Source organism: Girardinichthys multiradiatus, chromosome 19 (assembly GCF_021462225.1).
Source record: "Girardinichthys multiradiatus isolate DD_20200921_A chromosome 19, DD_fGirMul_XY1, whole genome shotgun sequence".
Taxonomy (NCBI): domain Eukaryota; kingdom Metazoa; phylum Chordata; class Actinopteri; order Cyprinodontiformes; family Goodeidae; genus Girardinichthys; species Girardinichthys multiradiatus.
In genome coordinates this window covers 9,599,263-9,622,101 of record NC_061811.1, presented here as the reverse complement: position 1 = coordinate 9,622,101, position 22,839 = coordinate 9,599,263, and the positions used below count along the sequence as shown (strand labels likewise).

Sequence of the window (22,839 nt, the reverse complement as noted above, 5' to 3'; positions counted from 1 at the left end):
GGACAACTTATCACTTCAGTTGCAAACTAGAAGTGCATTTGACTAACGCACTAAACAGTGTGTTATATGCATGTGATTAATGAGTAGCATAGACATAGTGAACTATACTGGCATGAAATTTGGTTGTTTTAAACAAGATTCTGATCAAATCTAGATTTTCTCCAAACTATGTTCAAAGATCCCTGTTAAGAGCAAAACCTCCAGGTTTATTTCAATTTATTCACAAAATTCTCCTTTAATTCCCATAAAACTCACAGAAAAACCCAGATGTCTGGGTTATCCTACCTGAACTTGGCAGTTTCCGGTTCCATCTCTAGGAGTTCCCGGACAGGAGAGCGAGGAACGTTGGCAGAGAATTTCTCTGGAGGAGAAAAACACGCAGCGATAAAACAGACGGACAGAAACCAACAGAAACACCCACGATAAATTCAGCAGTCTCACCAATGAGAGGCCTCATCATTGGATAATAGACGTGCCACACCGTCTCCAGGGACATCCTGCTGTCCATGTAAATAGCTCCAGCCAGAGACTCAAAGATGTCCCCCATGGCCTTGGGGACCTCGATGTCCTCCTCCTTCTCCTCGTCTTCTTCGGAGCGTCGCAGCTGCAGGGAAACACAAGCAGCGGCTCAGCCCACAGAAGCAAAGGGATTAAAACTGCTGAACGCTGACGTGATGTTGGAGGATATACGGACACTTGGAGGAGTAATTTAAAATTGTAGTAATAATAATGCCACTTATTAGGAAGTTGAAGCATTTGGTCTTATTATTTCACTGGTCTAAGACATCCGACATGCGAACCGCTGTTTTTCCAGATTCTGGAGACAAAACATGAATTAAAACCAGTAGAGCAATCAGTAAACTTTAGTATAAAATCTGCTGTGTGAAAATGACCTCTGGTCAGAATCAGTTTGCAGGAGGCAGCCTTATGTTTGTCAGATACGACTACGCACAGAAGACGTCAGAGACCGAGATAAACAAAGATCAGGGTGACCGACAGAGGAGAATGCAGAGTCCAAACCATGGTGGTGGGACGGTTATCATTTGGCTTAAAAAGTTACTGAAACACAGATCTTCACTGATCTGCTCCAGTTCCAGCAAAGGCCTCCAAACAGACAGATTCATCCTACAACAAGAGGATGACCTTCTCAGCACATCTTGCTGAAGCAACATGGGAGCTTCTCCAAGCTAAAACTAAGAAAGTTCTAGAATTGCTGAGCAAGCTGATTTAAATCCAACCTAAGCATGTTTTCCAAGTCCCAAAGAAGACACTTAAAGAGAGAATCCTCCAGGATATGAAGCTGGAGGCAGGAGAGGCTCTGCAGAGCATTACCAGAGAAGAACCTAAAGACCTGCTGACAATCAACAAATCAGACTTCAAGCAGTTAGTGTGTGAAGCAAGGTGCATAACATTCAATGAACATATATTAGCATTATAAATATGATACCCTGAAGATAGGCGATAAAGTGTTGCTATTTAAACAAGGAAAAACTGAAACGCGTGCAAATGACTGATTTAAAATCACTTCCCAGAGTTTAAAGTAAACCATTCAAACTTTTACACTGACAAGCAGAAAAATCGCTCTTTGTTCACCAAATATGATGAAAGGACACTGCAGCTCAGTGGATTTACAATCCGATCTCTCCCACAACAACTGCAGGAACAAATATGATTCTAAATATTGATCCGTTTTAAATGAGCACTGAATTTATACCAGCGCATTATCAGCTCCCAAACAGCACATTTTAATAAAATGTTACCGTGGGTAATCCATTAGCTTTAAGTTAGGGGCCTAATCTCTCCTAAACTCCTGAACTCTTATACGGAAAAATGATTAGAAGGTTAAATAAATTGTAAACTGACAGGAAGACGAACCGACAATTTCCCATAGCTGTGTGTTTTAAGTTGTAAATGACTGAGAATCACTGAAAACAGAGACATGCAACAACACCATGACCAACAGAGATTTTCTCCTTTTTTCAGCCTTGTATGTTTGTATTTTTCCCGAGGCAGAAAAGTCCTTCTCAGGAATAACTGGAGCAGATCTGGTGCCAAGTTAGTCATTTCCAGGCAAATTAAATCCAAATGCCTGTTGTTCTCGGCCCTGAACTCTCTGGAATATGAAGCAGATCTTGCCGAGAGTTCAGGTTGGCTTTCTGGCAGAAGGCCTTCGTTGTTCTCAGTAAAGCGGACTCACCTCGGAGTCCATGCCCTGCATCTCGTCCTTCTCCAGCTGGAACTGCACAAAGTCGTCGATGACGTGGAACAGCTCGGGAGAGATGGCCTTGAAGAACTTGTGGTAGTTGTATTTAACGGCGAGCGAGGCGAAGATGGTGTTGTTGACGAGCGCAGAGCGCAGGTCGGTCAGCACGCCAGGCGAGTGCTGCCGAGGGTCTTCATAAAGGTGCTTCGTTATGAGGTAGTCTAAGATCGCATCGCCGAGAAACTCCAGCCGCTGGTAACAATCTGAGGACACGGACGAGAGCTGAAGTCAAAGATCAGCATCACTACGAGCAACATCAACCCACTGAGCCCAGTCTGACCTGTGATGGTGTTATAATGGTAGGAGGCGTGGGTGAAGGCCTGCAGCAGGTAAGCCTTGTTCTGAAATGTGTAGTTGATCTTCCTCTCAAAGTTTTCAAAGCCCGAGATGAGGTGCTGCAGAGTCCGCTCTGCGTCAGGATGGTCCAACATGCAGCGGGGCGGGATCTTCAGCCAGCCGTACATCAGCTCCACGGCTGGAGTCGGAACGCTTGCCACCACCGCCGCAGCGTTAGACCCCCTTTGCACCGGTAGAACCTGCAGACAACAACAACGGAAACAAGAGAGAGGGGAACATTTGGTGTCAACGTTTGGATCAGGAAACAGTCTAAAACTAATTTCATGCTAGGAACGCTGAGAGAAGCAAGTGTGATGAATAAATGTACAGATGTAACACCTCACAGTTTGAATCGCGGAACCCAAAAACTCTGTTTCCACTGGATTATGCCAGTTTACTTAAGTATACCCAAGAGTTTTCTCCGAAAACGAGAGTTCCTTCGGTGGAAAAGCGCAAAGAGATTCCTCAGATTCACTCCTGCTGTGTGAGGCAGCCCAGTTTGAGATACCCCATCTCACCTTGAGGCCCAGCGAGCAGAGGAACATCTGGGCGGCCCTCTCCCCACAGCTGGTCAGGTAGCAGCCGAGCAGGGCCTCCACGCAGTCGGCAATGCTCTTGTCTGCGATACACTGCTCCGTGTGCAGATCGTAGGAGATGGACTGCTTTCCGAGCTCGGTGCCGCAGTTCTCCTCCGACGGATTCCAGAATCCCACCACAAAGTCGTCCTCCTCGCCTGCCTTGCTGGGGTCCAGGTAACACATGGCGTCCCACGAGCTGTAGTCAAACTCCTCAGCCGCCGACCCACAGTGTGCCTGCTCAGAGTGATGGACGGGCTTCTTGGGGGCCTTCCAATCATAGGAGGAGTCCATGGAAGGGGAGGAGCCTGGGGCTGGGCTGAGGGAGGTGCCAAAGTTGCTAAGAGAGATCTTCTTTCCAAACGCCCCGGACCCCAGCAGCATGTTGTCGATGAAACGGATGTGCTCCTTGTAGTATTCCAGGTCATCCTCCATGTTGACATCGTCCTTCGGTTCGTCCTTCAACATGAGCTCATCTTCATCCACATCTTCACCCTCATCAACCCGGTCCTCATCATCAAAGTCGTTTCCAGATCTCCCGTTGGACACCAGCTCCTCTCTTGCCTGGATGAAGGACAGGAAACAGGAAACATCAAAAACTCAAGGCAGGACCGGGTCGCTGTGCTACTCCATCAAGCCAGTTTCTAAAAAAACTGAAAAAAAGCACCAACCTCCTCCGAGTCCACTCTGTCTGAGATGCTTTTGTCCTGGTTCACCACATATCCAGGCGGCAGCCAGTTAACAGGAGGGTCAAAGATGGACACCACCATCCTGCTGGGAAGCCCCTTCCTCTTCCCCAGACGGTACAGGTTACAGTTGCTCACCTGTGGGAGAGAAAGACCATGACATGGTTCAGTTAGATTCATCCTGGATTAAACATCGGCTGAAACGGAGACATGTTACTTATCTGATCTGGTTACTGGAATCTAATAAACCAGGTAAAGTCAGTGCGTCTCACCTTCTTGCTGCGCATGTAGCTGAGTCTCCCTTCGTGTGCATCGGGGTATGTGCAGAACAGGTAGGTGGTTATGGCGTGCTTCAGGAAGGAGTCCCCGAGCATCTCAAGCCGTTCCAGGTTGAAGCCGTCGCTGGCGTTGGACAGAGTCAAGGCCTGAAGAATGAGGCCAGGGTTGGGGCCCAGGTTTCTTGGGGAGTCCACAGCCTGGGGCCCGGAGGTGAGGTCAGGGGAAGGTGCTGTATGAGTGCAGTCTGAGGTAGCTTCATTAATGTGGTGTGAGGTCCTCCCAGAGGTACATTCATGGCTGGGCTGAGGAGGACTCAAGCTGAGGGGGGCCTGCACAGGAGCTGAGGTAGCGTCGTGTTTCCATTCAGAGCTGCCGTCGCAGCCTTGGCAACTGTCATGTTGGTGAAGGTGCTCGTCTCTGTGGCCGTCATTGATCACGGTAGTGCCATTAGTTAGGTTTCCTGTGCAGGGCCCGTCTGCGGGGGCTGGGAGCAGCCCCTGGTGACTGCTGGGAAGGGCTAAGAAGGTGAGATTCTGGTGCTTACAATCAGCGTCTTCGCTGCAGGATCCAGGACAGGGGCTGAATGTTTTTATGTCAATGGATCTCTTCCAGCCAAAGTCCAGGTTTGGATACCTGCAGACAAAGCAGCCCAGTGTTACCGCGATCAGGAACAGCTGCATGTTTAACGGATCAGCACAGGTTATCTGCAACTGCTGAAGAGAGGTCTGACCAACTCTGATGTACAAGTTTAACAAATTACAATATCATCAAAAGCTTCATCTAGTTTATTGTTTTAATTCAATAAATGAAATTCGTATCATACAGATTCATTACACATAGACTGATATCTGAAGCATTTACTTCTGGTAATTTAGATGGGTATAGCTATTTCTCTGAAAATGTGCTTATTACATAAGAAAAATAAAACCAAGTTTATGGAAAGATCAGTGAAAGGAAAAAGAGTGGTAGATAAAAGTGCCAAAGCAACAGGGATAACAGGATTAACAACCAATTCAAGGGTTTGGGGGAAGATTCATAAGCAGGATGTGACTGGAGTCAGTGTGTCAAGGTTCGCCACACACAAACAATTCATGAAACATGAGATACAACAACATTCTCATTCCTTGTTATAAGCCACAACTGCTTTAATGACCATAGTGTCCCTGTGATTGACTGGCCAACAAACTGGCCTTACATAAACCCCATGAAGAATCTGTGGAGTATTAGAGGAAGATTAGAGACACCAGACACCAGCTGAAGTCCTCTTTCAAAGCAACCTGGGCTTCCTGAACACCTCAGCAGTGCCACAGGCTGTTCACCTCTATGCCACATCGCATTGATGCAGTAACTCATGCAAAAGGAGCCCCAACCAAGTCCTGAACACATTTACTGTACAGTACATGGACATACATTATGCCTACAAACTGCATAGAAAATATGTGTTTAGACTTATGTGATATTTTAATTTTCAGAAAACTGAATTTTGCGTTTTCATCAATTTTAGGCCATAATTATCAAGATTCTCAGAAATGAACAGCTGAAAAAAAAAAATTCACTGTGTGTGCAATGAAGCTATATATAATTTAAAAGCTTAATTGTTTTTATTGAATTTCAGAAATAAGTCTGGGATGACATTTTAATTTATTCAGATACCCCTGGATCCTTAACATGCACCGAGACCAGATAACATGAATGCTACCTTGCATCTGAAAAAAGAGGCAGAAGAGCTACACCAGCGGTGTCAAACTCAGGTCCGTGGGCCAAATGTGGCCCGCACTATGATTGTATTTGGCCTGCGAGATAATTGGAAATGTCTATCAGAGATGGCCTGCCTTTAGACATCACAATAACTGCTAATACTACAAATCCCAGAATGCCTGCGGGTGCCACACATGAGACTTCTATTTCACATTTGATTTTACATCTGCTTGTAGTATTAAGTAGTAGTACTCACTACTACTGCTTGTAGTATCAAGCTTTGTTTGTCTCTTCCTCGGGAGGTGTTCCAGGCTCGTCCCACCGGGAGGAGGCCCAGGAGACGGCCCAGGACACGCTGGAGGGACTATGTCTCTCGGCTGGCCTGGGAACGCCTTGGGCTCCCCCCGGAGGAGCTGGAGATGGTGTCTGGGGAGAGGGACGTCTGGGCGTCTCTGACGAGTCTGCTGCCCCTGTGACCCGGTCCCGGATAAGGCGGAAGACGACGAGTACGAGTGTTTCAGATTCATGTTTAAGCAGTTTGTATGTAAAGGTTAATCAATATATTGAAGAGAAGAAAAAAAAATGTCCTCAAGTTTAAAAATGTTTTTGAATAAATATCAAGGCTGGCCTGCAACTCTGTCCAGGTTTTTAATTTTGTCCCACTGTGTATTTTTGTGTTTGGCACCCCTGATCTATACCGATGATGTGGACCTGGAAGTTTAGGGTTCTGCTTAAAAAACAGAAAAGAAGCACACATACGTAAAACTCCTTTCTAGTTTCCTACAAAATATCAGCTGAATAAATTGGAAAATGTGAATGTTTTTATGGTTTTTAGTAATTCTAAAGTATGAGCACCAGATGGCGTTAGTTGTCCTCTCACAGCTATAGAATATCCGCTCCTGAGATATTTGCTTCAAAGAACAGAGTCAAGGTGGATGTTTGTGATTTTCCTCTTCAACCTAAATGACGGATCAGTGGGGGTGGCCTCTGCCTAGTTACCTGAAGTCGGTGGGGAGGGTCTGCACCCCCACTCCAGCCTCACTGGCAGTCTGAGCTCGCAGCTCCTCGGCCGTCAGCAGGCAGTGGAGGCGGTACAGGATGCTGGGCAGACACACGGCTTTCCTCCACAGGGAGGCAGGAATGGGATGGATGGCACACAGCTCCGGAACCAGGATCTGATTCCACAACATTAACAGTAAACAGAGACTCTGATCCAGAAGAGGCTGAATCAGGTGTACACAGCTCTCAACACACACACAAACACATAGTACTAGCAGAGAGGTAAACACATTGCAGATTTTACCTGCTTGTTCTGCAGACTCTCCCACTTGGCCTTCCTCTTCTCTGCGCTGCTCAGAGGCAAAGCTTTGCCCTTCTGGTTCAGGTGACGGGGAGTCAACAGGTTCAGTCTGAGGACAGCAGAGACCTGATCAACTGAAGCTCAACCAAGACGACATTTAGGAGTTTCCTTGTTAAAGCTTGACAGAATTTTAACATGGATAAACTGCATGTTTTCAATATTCCCTGATTGCTGCAACCCTTTTCAGCAGAAAAATGCTCCATTCTTCTCTGCAGAAACGCTTCAGGAAGGGGTTTAAAAACAGCAGCCACAGGTTTAAGGTGTAGATTCCCCCCACAAATTATCTATTCTTATTTTTATTTTTTATTAGTGTGTCCTGTCCAGCAGAGTAGCACTCAGGAAGAAGTCCACCAGATTAACTTTCACAAATGGAGCATTACGGCCAATGCTATAATGTTACACTTGATATATATATAAAAAACATTATTAGAAACTGCTTTGGGATTATTTAAATTGCAATAGACAAGGAGACGGAAACGAAAAGGAAAAAAAGGAAGCAAGAAAGAGAAGGAGAAAAGAATAGAGAGAAAGAAAATGTGAAAATACAAGAAACTAGAAGACTGCTTCTACACCTGCAGAAACATATATAACAACAGCAATGTTACCAAAACGTGCACGGTATTAATGAAGGCAAGATGTATTTAGTGGTAACTGCGGCTCAATATAGAACATCTGTGTATCTGTTAACACCTGAATCCAAACACCTGTGGTGTAAGTGTGAGCGCATCTGTGTATATAAGGTTCCTCCAATAAAATATGCAATAGTGAGTGTGAGGAGCCACAGACCTGCCCCCCTGGACTCGAGACAGATACAGAGGAGGTCAAAACCACAGACGGGACGACCACCGCCGGGACTATCGCCCCCCCAGGGAAGAGCATAGGAGGGTCCAGGGAAACAACCCAGCAGCCACAGTGCAGAAGCCCCAGGGAGCTGCAGCAACGAGCAGATCCAGGCATGGACCCAGAGACATCACCCCCCGGCAGAGGCCCGAAAGAGCCCAGGGGGCCCAGGCCCCGGCAAGCAGCCACCTAGAGTGAGCCAGCACAAACCAAAGCACCCAGCCCCGGACAATGAGAACCACAAGTGAACCGGCGGGCAGAAACACCAGCCACCGGCTGGGAGCACGGTGGGGAGGAAATAGGCCCCACATTTGATGGAGGGCCTAAACTGACCCAGGAGAGGGAGCAGCCCAAGACCCAACCTGACACAAAAACAGGCACACACAGTCACAATCACACATTCCCACCCTCGTGTGTAAACATAAAAACACTCACATCACAAATGATCTATTCAGTGGAGCATCTGTGGGATGTTCTACACCAAGAGGCACAAATTCCAGGACTTACAGAGCCTTCCAAAAGTATTCATACACCTCAAACTTTAATGCATTTTACTGGCTAGATTAGGCATGTCGCTTAAAATGTAAAAAAGCTGGAGGTGTTGGAGAACCTATACAGGGCACTGTAAAGGTTCTGCTGATGACAGCGTGGAGCCAAATACCACAGAACGTTTAAGAAAGTTAAGCTATACCATGAGCAGTAGTCTGTGTTTATTAGAGCTTAGAACATAAATAATATAAATATGATCCCAGAAGAGCTGTGAGCATCCTTCAACTCAGAGCTTCTGAGACTGAACCATCAGACCACAGTCCTGCTCACCTGGACGAGGTGTGGTCGACGTCCAACAGCGGCTGGTTCAGGTTGGACAGGTCCAGGTTGTACTTGGTTTTGTAGTACTCGGCGAAGGTCTCGTACTCCGGCGACGGGAACTTGCTGAGCGGCGTCAGGTCTGTGTAGACGTCAGCGACATAAAAACGATGAGGCTGGTCAAAGTTACGATACCTGAGGAGGAGATGATTGACAGGTGATCAATGTCTCATGTCAGCTCGCTGTGAAACGTTTGAAGCAAAGTTAAGGTACCTTGGAATGATCACAGCATCCTGGTAGTCCTCCAGCTTGAAGATGAAGGGGTTCTGCTTGGTGTACTTAGTGGTAGGAATGCCTGTTCGGGCCTCAGACTTCTCAATGTCCTCCATGAACATAAAGTCCATATCCAGAGTGTCGGAGTCTCCAACTGAAGCGGAGGACGCAGGATGAGGTTAGGACGCCGATTCTGAGTGTAATCTATGAGGAAGAGGAGTAGCTGAGGAGCACTCACCAACATTCAGAGGTAGTACGCAATAAGCCGAGTCAGCCAGCGTTGGCTTGAACTCCAGTGCAGGTTTCTCCAGGCGGAGGATGTGGGAGAAGATGTACTGATGCATTCGGGTGATGAGATCCAGCTGGGCTGAGCTAAGCGTGAAGCCGGACTTCTGCAGCTCAATGGAGATGGTCACCTCACCTGAGCGAGTGTACACCGGGAAATGAGGAATCTGCAAACCATGGACACAATGAATCATCATTATCCCACAAAGAGGAGAATATTTACAGGATTCATGGAATGAGGTCAACCCTGCACTTGGAAACGTACTCGAGGTATGGGTTTGGCAGTCAGGATGCCGAAGCAACGAGATGTGTCCTCGGGGGGGTAAAGCTTCCTCCTGCGGAAGTTCAGCTCATCAGGGAGGGGCGTGGTTAGGACCATCCCAATCACATACAGGAAGTAGGTCAGCTCAGGCAGAGCATAGCTGTCCTGCAGACACTCGGGTATCTGTAGAAGAACAGAAGAACAGGACGTGTTGCTGTTTATGATCCTGATCTGCTTTAAAAAGGACCAGAAAGCAGAGGAACATACGGCTTTCGGGTAGCACTGCCTCCTCTTAGTGGAGCCTGGCCGACCCGGGACGTTGGTCTCCTCCTCATCGTGGAGGTCCAGCTCCTCCTCATACTTCACCGTCTCCTTCCCCACAGGCATCAGGTGGTCGTCCAGCTCACCTGTGATGGAGCGCAGAACAGGATGAGCTGAATCAAAACAGCCAAGATCCAAACCAGCATTCCTGAAAGCCAGAACTCCAGGTTTACCTATTTTATGGAGTTTTTCACAGCAGACTAGTGCAACAGCTTTCTCAGCCAGTCGAGAGCAGTTCATGACGGGACCCTGAACACAGACATATCAGTATGATGGAGAGGAGGAGCTAAACTTGAGTATTAAGAACCTGCACGAAAGGATCCGAACCTTGACAGGAACTCTCAGAGGAGAGTTTATGGGTAAGAAGAGGGTAGACTGGAAGCGTCCGTCTCCCATCTCCACAGTTTTACATTTGGGAGCGAGGTGAGTGAACGGGTCACTGGGCAGCCGAGCACAATACCTGAGAACCAGAGGAAAAACTAAAGCTTAAAACATGTGTTCTTCATTCAGAACCAAACTAGCCACGGAGACCTGAGGAAGATACCTGTTGATGTGTCCGATGGCCGTGTTGATGGTGACCCGCGGACCTCCATCCTCGGACCGCAGGACATATGGAGGGAGGAGGTTATCGTCATCCAGACTCTGCTCTGCTTCAAACTCTCCCACCTCCACGGACTTGGAGCACTTATTCCTCAGGATCTGCTCAGGGGAAGGTCACAGCACCATGAAGTTCTCCTCCTCTGTTTCCACCCTCAGAATATTTCTCCTCATCTTAAATCAGATATAAACAAACTACCTTCTCGATGGCCTTGTAGGTGGTCAGATCCTCCTCGAAGCTCTTGGTCCTCTCAGAGTCAGCCAGCATGATGTAGTTGGACACAGGGGCCCGGGCTCTACCCTTGGACTGGACGTAGGACCTGTACTCTCCAGGCAGGTCGAAGCGGACCACAAGGTTACACTTTGGAATATCCACACCTTCTTCCACGATGCTTGTGGCGATCAGCAGGTTGGTTTCATGAGCTCTGAACTTTCTGAGAACCTGCAAGGAGAAGATGATGGGGAGAGAGGGGTTCTGGTTTACTTCAAGTGACTCAACCATCCTGCAACATCTGTCAACACTCTGCATGCCTGAAAATTAAAAGATGTCCAAACTCCAATTGTATCCTTCTCTGGCAAAAAAAAAAGAACCTTTCATTTTGAATTTTTTTACAGTTTAACAAGAGTTTCTATAAAATGCTGTATGTCTAAAAAAGGCCTGCAGTCTGTGTCACTGCTCTGCTGATTAGTTGGAGTGCTGGACCTCCACGATGAGGAGAAGACCAACATCCCGGGTCGCCCAGGCTCTACCAAGAGACGGCTGAGTTTAACACTGGTTGTTTGATTGGCTCTACCTGGGCACCTATAGAGTCTGATTCAGTATTAAATGAGATGGCTTAAAACGTTTATAAAAGCCAGAGTGGTCTAACGTTTAGGAGTGACCATGACCAGGCAGGTTTAGATGCGGATGCAGGTTTTATTTCGGTATCCAGTCTACATTATTACATTTTATATGGAGGTAAATTTGTCTCAATATTATTCAATCAAACAAAAAACTAAACTCAATCACAAAAAAATAAATTGTGGTCAAAACGTTTGTAATATTCAATAAAAAAAAAACTAATCTCAATCAAAAAATATTAAGTTGTGATCAAAACTTTCAGAGTTGTAACAATTTATTTTTTTTAAATGGAATATTTTATTTTGGGGAGAAAAGAAAATTGTTTGAAAAAACGTTTTTTGATTAAAATGACTCATTTTTTCTCACAAAGAGAAAAAAGTTATTTGCAAAACAAACTTTTATTTGCACATATCAAAAATCTTTGGTTACAACTCTATTTTGGTTTTGACGCTTTGTGTTTTTGGTTGAACTCAACAAATTTTGAGTGCTGGGAACATGAACATCCTGGGCGGGGCCTAAAAACGAACGCTGTAAGACGTTTCCCTATTGGTTAGCGCTGACTAAAGCGGCCGCTTGAACTGCAGGGTTTGCAGCGTCTTCAGTGAGGAAACATCAACTGTACAGAAGAAAACTGCGGTCAAGTGAGCCGACAGTCAGAAATACACGGTCACGTCAGCCGACACTAGCTCTCTCTTATGGTGTGTTCACACCAAAGGCGATTTCTGCAAATTTTTTGCCTCATTTGTGTGCTTTTGCCCGCTTCACAGTCCGCGTGAACTCCGCGTTGGCATTCGGCAACAAGCGGCAACGCTTCGCCGCGTCATCAAATAGGAGGAGCTTCCATCTACTGCTTGATGGTTTCAACTGAACATGGCGGACATGGATTTCACGGATAATCACGGTGTTTTACCTGTGGAGAGCCGACAAACGCCGCCGACATCAATGTCCCTGGGTTCACGAGATTCTTCAGGGACGGGAATAGTTCGGAGATTACCACCACCTACTCCAGGAGCTGCGTCTGGATGACGGTCGATTTCAGCGGTACTTCCGTCTATCCAGGACCCAGTTCGAAGATCTGCTGCCCCGCGTTGGGAGATGAATCGGCCTCCGGGACACCAACTACCGGCAACCGCAGTGAAGCCAGCCCGAAGCCGGACACCGGAAACTCAAGCTCCGCGGAGCCAGCGGCCGATCCGAGTCAGGCACCCAGATTTCGGCTAGCTGTTCTCTGTTGCTCCCACATTTGACGCGCGGTGGTTCACTAGGGACCGTCAATAAGTTTCTGTACCAAACAATTGTGGAAAATCTGAGCGCCTGAATTGGATCAACAATGAGCTAGATGCTGCTAACTCCGCGGAGCTTGAACATCCAACTTCAAACTAACTTCACCGCGGTTTACCGGCACTGTATCCCCGCTGCTGAACGCCTGTCCATCTGTCTTCGGTGAGTAAATAAATCTCAGCTCAGTAAAAAAAAACAGCCGATTTTTAATGTCCACATTTCCTAAATATAAGATATTTGTGCCTAAACATAACCAGGCCAGGTCCTTTCTGTACTTGTCTCGGTAAAAGTAATTAGTTGAGTCATACAACTCTGGCTTGCCGCACACCGCCACTATGATCTGGTCCTCCATCATTGACAACTGCTTCTTCTCCGCTTTGGTCCTTCACCCAACGTCACAGCCACATCCAGTCCCTGATTGGTTGACGCGACGCGAATTTAGGAAAAAGTTCAGATTTTTGAACTCGTCCATCGCGCCGCTCCGCTCCCGCTTCGCTTGGTGCGCCGCTCCGCTCCCGCTTCGCTTGGTGCGCCGCTCCGCTCCCGCTTCGCTTGGTGCGCCGCTCCGCTCCCGCTTCGCTTGGTGCGCCGCTCCGCTCCCGCTTCGCTTGCTGCGCCGCTCCGCTCCCGCTTCGCTTGCTGCGCCGCTCCGCTCCCGCTTCGCTTGCTGCGCCGCGTCCTTCGCACCGCCTCGCGCCTCTCCGCTCCTGAAAGCGCCTCTACATAGGGATAACATGTAAATTGGCCGCTCCTTTCGCAGAAATAGCGTTTGGTGTGAATGCACCTTTAAAGATTAGAGTAGCGCAGGGTCATCTATATTATAACCAGAATTAGTATTTCATAATTTTACTGTAAAGGTTTGGAGAAATACACAACTACCCCAAGTGTAGTATAAAACAGAATACATGTCGGGCAGACGGCATCCCATAATTCTGTGTGTTGTCCTCACAACCCATGATACTTCCTCTCCTGTGCAGTTCCCTCACCACACTGTCATGCTGAGACACAGAGTGCTTTCCACCGTGGCCCTGTAGATATCTGTAAGCAGCTGAGGAGATGAAGAAGAGCTGTTGTTGTACCTTCTTCAACAGGCGAGGGGCGTTTCTGGTCCAGGAGAGGTCAGAGGAGATCTGGATGCTCTTGCACTTTAAGTTGTCCAGACCACTTCCCAGGATCTCATCGACCTCACCAAAAAGAAGCGTTTGTGGTACTTTGTTGGGGTAGTTGTGTATTTCTCCAGACATCTACAGTGAAATTATGAAATACTAATTCTGGTTATAATATAGATGACCCTCTAATATAATCTGAAGAGATTGTGTTGTTGCCTCTCTTGGTTTTGGAGAAATAAATTCCTGAAAGTGGGACAAATGCATATAATGGTTGAGCATTTTGAGGTACATTGAGTTGTGTATTTCTCCAAAACTGTACAGTAAAATATTAAATATTTATTCTTTTACATAAAACATAAATGTGAAAGTTGTAAAAATGTAATTAATATAAATGTTCTGAAGGTTACTTTTCTGTTTTCCTCTTATTTTCTCAACCGTTGCCAGGATCGGCGTCCTTTCTGCTCCATTACCGTAATGAACCTTGTATGCGCGACGCTAATCTTTAAGAGAGAACTGGTGTTGGCTGGCGTGACCGTGTATTTCTGACTGTCGGCTCACTTGACCTCAGTTTTCTTCTGTAGAGTTGATGTCTCCTCACTGAAGACGCTGCAAGCCCTGCAGTTCGAGCGGCCGCTTTAGTCAGCGCTAACCAATAGGGAAACGTCTTACAGCGTTCGTCTTTAGGCCCCGCCCAGGATGTTCATGTTTCCAGCACTCAAAATTCGTTGAGTTCAACCAAAAACAGAAAGCGTCAAAACCAAAAGAGCGAGTAACCAAAGATTTTTGACACGCAAATAAAAGTTTATGTTTTGCAAATAACTTTTTTCTCTTCGTGAGAAAAAATTAGTCATTTCAATCAAAAAAGTTTTTTCAAACAATTTTTTTTCTCCCCAAAATAAAATATTCCATTAAAAAAAAAAAATTGTTACAACTCTGAAAGTTTTGACCACAATTTATTTTTTTGATTGAGATTAGTTTTTTGTTTGATTGAATAATATTGAGACAAATTTACCTCCATAATTTTAGCCCTATTTTCCCATTTAGTCTCATACTTGACATCCACAATATAATGAAATAGTCAGACTTTTTATTTGTAAATACCTGGATAGAAGCGGATTTATTTGAATTATTTTTTAACTAATTTTGTGGCATGCAAAGTTAATTGTAAAAACACAAATGGTTTAAGGTTATTTTAGTCAATTAATCAAACATTTTGTGGATAAATTAAACAAGAAAAACGCCTAAGAGTCTATTAAGTCAGCTCCTTCCACTGATTGGGTCCGAAAGCTTACCAAATAACCGACCCGGCAGGGTCTACTGACAAAGTTAATTTCCACCTCCTGCTCTGCTGATTTCAGAGTTCAGCACTGATGAGGTGGGATTGCTTGGTTTACCTCCTCCTGCTTCCTGAACTCCACCTCCATCTGCTTGTTCCTTGGCTGGTTCTTGCCGATGCTGTGTCCGGTGATGAAGTTGCTGCTGATGTAGGCCAGGTCGGGGTCCTGCTTCCCCGCCTCCTTGATCAGACTACAAGCAAACACAGCGTGTTAAAACAATCCTCGCTGCCAGGTGACGAGAGGATAATAACAGTCTCATAATGTAGATGAAAAAGCCAATAAAGAAAAGCCTGGAAAAACGTTGATGAAGACTTTTAAGAGATTAAAACTCTGGATTATCATACCGGTTCAGAACCACAGCTGTGTAGCGTCTCTCCACGAAGATAATCCCACACAGGATGTTGGTGAACGGCGAGGGGAAGTTGGCCTCGGGCCTCTCTTTGGCCTCCACCTCCTCATCCTCGTCTTCATCCTCTGAGTCGCTCCACGACACGTAGTTGTCCTGGTTGCGGTTGTTGTACCACTCCACGCTCTCAAATTGCTGGCGCTCCAGCGGCTTATACTCATGAAGGATCTCGAGCAACCGCAGGACCTTCGGCGTGACGAACTTCAGGTCCAGGGAAGCCGGGGAGAAGTGCTCCTCGCACAGAGCATGCACTTTACGCAGGATGGTGTCAGTGAAGAGCAGGAACTTTCTGTTGAGCTCCTCCTGCTCGTGTTTGATATACTTCTGCAGCTCTCGCACCATTATACCTGCAGCCTTATCTGCACACCAGGGACCCAGAACCAGCAGCACAGCCCGGCAGTCGCCCAGGATCTACAGTGAACCGAGAGATGGTCAGCTTGTACAGTCAGGACCCAAGAAACAAAACAATAATTTGTTTCCTGCAGCTTTTTGAACCAAAACTATAATTTCAAAAGTCTTTGGTTCAACTGTAAAACATCATGCCTGTCTGATTCAGACCTGTTTGGAGATGAATGTCGGACCTCTGTCCTCTCTATAAAAAGGGATGTTACAGTCGTTGAGGAAGAGGAGAGCTTCATCCAGCTCTGCCTGCAAACGGGATGAAAGGCCACTCCTGTCCACGTAGGGACCACAGTCCAACACCACTTCCCTCGGCTGAGAGGTGTACCTGAAACATGCAGCATTTGTCAATTCAATTCAGTTTTATTTATATAGTGCCAATTCACAACACATGTTGTCTCAAGGCATTTCACAACAGTCAGGTTCATACATTCCAATTAATCCTAACCATTGAACAGTGCAGTCAGATTCAGTTATTTATTCAAATTGGATAAAAAGTTTTTCTGTCTAAGGAAACCCAGCAGATTAGAAAAAGAATTACAGATGGATTATCAGTATATTCAGAAGAATTATTAGCCATATTGTTAGCAGTGCAGTGGGTGGAGGATATAAAACCATTAAAAACAATCATTTGTTCAGACTCAAGTTCAGCATTATTAAGTTTAAAACATAATCATTCAGAGGGTAGACCAGACATTTTGTTGGAAATAAAACTTACTTTATTTAGAATACAAAGAATGGGATTAATATTAGTGTTTTTATGGGTATCAGCACATGTAGGAGTTGGAGGGAATGAGAAGGCGGACAGGATAGCAAAGAAGGCAACACAAAACAACATTAGCTTTATAATAAATATTAGTAGTTCAGAGGCAAGAAATATAATTAAACAGAGAATCAGGAAAGAGTGGCAAAAAAGGTGGGATGAAGAAAAGAAAGGAAGATGGTTTTACAGAATCAACAAGATAGTAGGAGAAGTAAGAACAGGAAGAAGGAGTAGAAAAGAGGAAAGATTAATTACAAGATTAAGAATAGGACATACAGGACTTAATTCTACATTGTTCAAGATAAATAAACATAATACAGGAAAATGTGATTATTGTGGAGAGGAGGAAACAATAGAACATGTAATATTGAAGTGTCAGAAATATGAACAAGAAAGAACAATTTTGAGGAGAGAATTTGTAGGTATTAAAGAAAATTTTATATTGAGAGATACTTTGCAAAGAAGTTTAGGTAGCAAACATATTCAAATTATAATTAGATTTTTCAAAAGCACTAAATTAATAAATAGAATTTGATTGTTGTAATGGTAAATAAGATTTAAAACCATGAAGAACCACACTCCATACCAGTCGGTGGCGGTAATGCACATCTTCAAGTTATTTGCCAACTGCCAAAAAACAACACAGAAGAAGAAGAAGAACCCAGCAGATTGCATCCAGTCAGTTACTTGCAGCATTCCCTCCTCCTGGATGACCATGTAGAGACAGTGGACTGTCACTTGCGTTGACTTTACAGCAATCCCTCATACTGAGCATGCATGTAGCGACAGTGGAGAGGAAAAACTCCCTTTTAACAGGAAGAAACCTCCACCAGAACCAGGCTTAGGGTGAGCGGCCATCTGCCACGACCGACTGGGGGTTTGAGAGAACAGAGCAGAGACACAAAGAGAACAAAGAAGCACTGATCCAGGAGTACTTTCTATGGGAAGGAAAGTAAATGTTAATGGATGTAGCTCCTTTAGTCGTTTCACCTAGAAAGAAAGAACGGATAAACTCTGAGCCAGTTTTCAAGGTTAGAGTCTGAAAGAGAGCACATAGAGTTAGTCACAGTTAAGCTCAGTCAATTTCCATGTCTAGGAGAGAAAAAGGGTTAAACACTAAAAGACAGGGCTATGTGGATCAACGGTAGAGGGTGAGCATTAAGTTGTTGCCAGCAGAAGCTTGGACGATTCCCCTCTCCAGAAAGGTGTCACAGGCAGACACATAACCAGGCCAGGTGTAGCTTCTAGGAAGAGAATAGAGAGAACAAAGTTAAAAGCTGAAATAACAGCAAATAATGCAGAATTAGAGAGTAGTGTGAGAATGTAGCAAAGAGGGGGAAAGTGGTCATTATGTCCTCCAGCAGCCTAAGCCTATAGCAGCATAACTACAGAGATAGTTTCAGTTCAGATTATTTAGTTAAACGGAGCTTATTTACAACAATGTCGTCTCAAGGTACCTCACAAAGGGTCCCACTGATGGTCATTGTTATACTAAAAACCACAAGGATTGGGATACCTCCCTCTGTCAGACTGATTATAACCATCGGAAAAGAGAAGGGGTCATACAGGTAGCAGAAATGGAGGGTGAGTTTCGTTTAGGTTAGAAAGGTTAGATTTGGCCTTAGTTTCTGATTGACCCTGAACTGTTCAATTAAACTAAATCCCAGCTTCTGATGGGGCCAATTCTGCCACATTGAGCCTGAATTCTGATATGACCAAATTCAGTTAAATAAAACCAAATCTGTGCGTTTGATGGAATCCCGTCCCATTCACCAAAACTGTTCAAGAAATGTAATTCCCACCTGTCTAGGACCACCAAGTCAGTTGCCGTTTCAGCGTTGCTTTTGAGCATTCTCTCCAGATTCTGGATCTTCTGCTCCAGTTCTGATGGGTCACACTTCCCATTGAGAATGGAAGCGGTGAGGCCCAGTATACGTGGCCCAAAAGTGCACTCCTCAAACAGCTGCACACACATGGAAAGAACAACCAAGTTACGACAGGTATCCTGCATGTACAGCTAAACATATTGGAAGCGGCCTCACCTTCATGATGTCACAGTATGGGTGCTCTGTGATTGCCAGATGACAATCATCAAACACCACCAGGTTGATTTTAGACAGAGGTAAGGTCTGACTCCTCAGAACGTGAAGGAAGATGTGGCACGTCATCACCAGCACCTGAGGAAGAAGATAACTGATCAGAGGACAGATTTCAAACAACTCTAACATCTGTCATGGCAGGAAGAATGAGAACAGCTTTCAAGGCCCTTGTAGAAAAAGAAAATTCAGAGGAACCTAAGAAACGTAGGAGCATTAGCTGGCAATAAATATACAGGGGTTGGACAATGAAACTGAAACACCTGTCATTTTAGTGTAGGAGGTTTCATGGCTAAATTGGACCAGCCTGGTAGCCAGTCTTCATTGATTGCACATTGCACCAGTAAGAGCAGAGTGTGAAGGTTCAATTAGCAGGGTAAGAGCACAGTTTTGCTCAAAATATTGAAATGTACACAACATTATGGGTGACATACCAGACTTCAAAAGAGGACAAATTGTTGGTGCACGTCTTGCTGGCGCATCTGTGGCCAAGACAGCAAGTCTTTGTGATGTATCAAGAGACACGGTATCCAGGCTAATGTCAGCATACCACCAAGAAGGACGAACCACATCCAACAGGATTAACTGTGGACGCAAGAGGAAGCTGTCTGAAAGGGATGTTCGGGTGCTAACCCGGATTGTATCCATAAAACATAAAACCACGGCTGCCCAAATCACGGCAGAATTAAATGTGCACCTCAACTCTCCTGTTTCCACCAGAACTGTCCATCAGGAGCTCCACAGGGTCAATAAACACGGCCGGGCTGCTTTAACCAAACCATTGGTCACTCATACCAATGCCAAACGTCGGTTTCAATGGTGCAAGGAGCGCAAATCTTGGGCTGTGGACAATGTGAAACATGTATTGTTCTCTGATGAGTCCACCTTTACTGTTTTCCCCACATCCGGGAGAGTTACGGTGTGGAGAGGCCCCAAAGAAGCGTACCACCCAGACTGTTGCATGCCCAGAGTGTAGCATGGGGGTGGATCGGTGATGGTTTGGGCTGCCATATCATGGCATTTCCTTGGCCCAATACTTGTGCTAGATGGGCGCGTCACTGCCAAGGACTACCGAACCATTCTTGAGGACCATGTGCATCCAATGGTTCAAACATTGTATCCTGAAGGCGGTGCCGTTTATCAGGATGACAATGCACCAATACACACAGCAAGACTGGTGAAAGATTGGTTTGATGAACATGAAAGTGAAGTTGAACATCTCCCATGGCCTGCACAGTCACCAGATCTAAATATTATTGAGCCACTTTGGGGTGTTTTGGAGGAGCGAGTCAGGAAACGTTTTCCTCCACCAGTATCACGTAGTGACCTGGCCACTATCCTGCAAGAAGAATGGCTTAAAATCCCTCTGACCACAGTGAAGGACTTGTACAGGTCCTTCTCAAAAAATTAGCATATTGTGATAAAGTTCATTATTTTCCATAAGGTCATGATGAAAATTTAACATTCATATATTTTAGATTCATTGCACATTAACTGAAATATTTCAGGTCTTTTATTGTCTTAATACGGATGATTTTGGCATACAGCTCATGAAAACCCAAAATTCCTATCTCACAAAATTAGCATATCATTAAAAGGGTCTCTAAACGAGCTATGAACCTAATCATCTGAATCAACGAGTTAACTCTAAACACCTGCAAAAGATTCCTGAGGCCTTTAAAACTCCCAGCCTGGTTCATCAGTCAAAACCCCAATCATGGGTAAGACTGCCGACCAGACTGCTGTCCAGAAGGCCACTATTGACACCCTCAAGCAAGAGGGTAAGACACAGAAATAAATTTCTGAACGAATAGGCTGTTCCCAGAGTGCTGTATCAAGGCACCTCAGTGGGAAGTAGGAACATCCAGAGCCACCGTGCACAGGCGTGTGCAGGAAATGGGCTACAGGTGTCGCATTTCCCAGACCTGGGCTACAGAGAAGCAGCACTGGACTGTTGCTCAGTGGTCCAAAGTACTTTTTTCAGATGAAAGCAAATTCTGCATGTCATTCGGAAATCAAGGTGCCAGAGTCTGGAGGAAGACTGGGGAGAAGGAAATGCCAAAATGCCAGAAGTCCAGTGTCAAGTACCCACAGTCAGTGATGGTCTGGGGTGCCGTGTCAGCTGCTGGTGTTGGTCCACTGTGTTTTATCAAGGGCAGGGTCAATGCAGCTAGCTATCAGGAGATTTTGGAGCACTTCATGCTTCCATCTGCTGAAAAGCTTTATGGAGATGAAGATTTCATTTTTCAGCACGACCTGGCACCTGCTCACAGTGCCAAAACCACTGGTAAATGGTTTACTGACCATGGTATCACTGTGCTCAATTGGCCTGCCAACTCTCCTGACCTGAACCCCATAGAGAATCTGTGGGATATTGTGAAGAGAACGTTGAGAGACTCAAGACCCAACACTCTGGATGAGCTAAAGGCCGCTATCGAAGCATCCTGGGCCTCCATAAGACCTCAGCAGTGCCACAGGCTGATTGCCTCCATGCCACGCCGCATTGAAGCAGTCGTTTCTGCCAAAGGATTCCCGACCAAGTATTGAGTGCATAACTGTACATGATGATTTGAAGGTTGACGTTGTTTGTATTAAAAACACTTTTCTTTTATTGGTCGGATGAAATATGCTAATTTTGTGAGATAGGAATTTTGGGTTTTCATGAGCTGTATGCCAAAATCATCCGTATTAAGACAATAAAAGACCTGAAATATTTCAGTTAGTGTGCAATGAATCTAAAATATATGAATGTTAAATTTTCATCATGACATTATGGAAAATAATGAACTTTATCACAATATGCTAATATTTTGAGAAGGACCTGTATGTCATTCCCAAGACGAATTGACGCTGTATTGGCCACAAAAGGAGGCCCTACACCATACTAATAAATTATTGTGGTCTAAAACCAGATGTTTCAGTTTCATTGTTCAACCCCTGTACAGTCAAGGATTTCCTCAGTTAAAATTTTTTACAGGCACAATCATCACTGGAAGGTTTGACTTGAAGTGTTTTGACGATATAGCATTGGGTTAGATTTTAGTTGTTCCTGAAGAACTGTCAAAAAAATAAATGCAGTACACCCACACCTGCTGAGCATATGAATATGGGAAAAATGTTTCTGAATCTACAAACAGTCACTCCTACTGACACACAATGGGAATTATCTCATTTCAGAGAGGATGATTTACTTGCAGGGGTGGGTGTAGGAACATGAGTAACACCTTTTTTTTTATTCTTGCAAGCAATTGTTGCATTTTCCTGAAAAAAAAACATATTTTCTCCATCTGTGTATTTAATGTAGCTTTTCTTGAAGGTAAGATGTTTTTTTTTTTTTTACATCATTAAATTGATATAACCAATGAATAATTGTCCTGGAGGATTATCTGCAGACTTAATATGGAACAACTGAACTAAAAAGATGAAGCTGTTTAAAATAATAGGAAATAAATAGAATTCAAAATGATCTGCCTGGATTATTTGGATGAAAACTGCTCCTACAGTGAAGGGATGACACAATATGAGGATACAGTTTCCAAATGTGCAATATTTATCTACAAAAATTCAACTAAAAAAATAAACCAACCTGAAGTAAAATAATAAAAATAAAATTAAAAAAGTGTGATAAAGTTGCATTGGTGAAAACAACCTTGAATTATAACTTTTCTTGCTTTTTGACATAATTTCCGCATCTAGTCTTTGGTAGACGTCTGTCAGCATCCCACGAATTGACTTGACCATATTTGCCCCCTAAATCATCTCTAGGTTCTCTAGAGCAATCAGATTGTGGACAATATCTCCTGTACATCACCTGCTTGAGGTGACCCTACAGTTCTTCTGTTAGATTTAGTTTTAGACTTTGGCTAGGCCATCCCAAAACTTTAATTTATCTCTCATAAACTCCATTTATTGTCATTTGAAGGCATACTTGGACTCACTGTGGTGCTGAAATCGGCTGATACCGATGTTAATGCTGATACACATGCATCCCTACTGGTATTTAAAACTATTTCTAATCTTCAACC

At 44.8% G+C, this 22,839-nt stretch overlaps 1 protein-coding gene across 1 annotated transcript in view; it reads right to left on the bottom strand.

Annotated features, from left to right (window-relative positions):
* Window positions 1-22,839, bottom strand: part of dicer1 (dicer 1, ribonuclease type III) — a 37,115-nt gene that overhangs the window by 3,460 nt on the left and 10,816 nt on the right. Inside the window, exons 8-30 of the mRNA XM_047344851.1 lie at window positions 18,761-18,895; window positions 18,521-18,681; window positions 16,115-16,283; window positions 15,495-15,967; window positions 15,208-15,340; window positions 10,782-11,024; window positions 10,530-10,684; window positions 10,313-10,445; window positions 10,159-10,234; window positions 9,932-10,071; window positions 9,668-9,847; window positions 9,356-9,569; window positions 9,118-9,271; window positions 8,857-9,039; window positions 7,141-7,246; window positions 6,837-7,012; window positions 4,133-4,772; window positions 3,846-3,998; window positions 3,118-3,738; window positions 2,544-2,799; window positions 2,198-2,466; window positions 442-604; window positions 286-361 (exon numbers count right to left, since the gene is read on the bottom strand). Coding sequence (XP_047200807.1) covers window positions 286-361; window positions 442-604; window positions 2,198-2,466; window positions 2,544-2,799; window positions 3,118-3,738; window positions 3,846-3,998; window positions 4,133-4,772; window positions 6,837-7,012; window positions 7,141-7,246; window positions 8,857-9,039; window positions 9,118-9,271; window positions 9,356-9,569; window positions 9,668-9,847; window positions 9,932-10,071; window positions 10,159-10,234; window positions 10,313-10,445; window positions 10,530-10,684; window positions 10,782-11,024; window positions 15,208-15,340; window positions 15,495-15,967; window positions 16,115-16,283; window positions 18,521-18,681; window positions 18,761-18,895 — 5,009 coding nt within the window. The remainder of the gene's footprint in view (window positions 1-285; window positions 362-441; window positions 605-2,197; window positions 2,467-2,543; window positions 2,800-3,117; window positions 3,739-3,845; window positions 3,999-4,132; window positions 4,773-6,836; window positions 7,013-7,140; window positions 7,247-8,856; window positions 9,040-9,117; window positions 9,272-9,355; window positions 9,570-9,667; window positions 9,848-9,931; window positions 10,072-10,158; window positions 10,235-10,312; window positions 10,446-10,529; window positions 10,685-10,781; window positions 11,025-15,207; window positions 15,341-15,494; window positions 15,968-16,114; window positions 16,284-18,520; window positions 18,682-18,760; window positions 18,896-22,839) is intronic.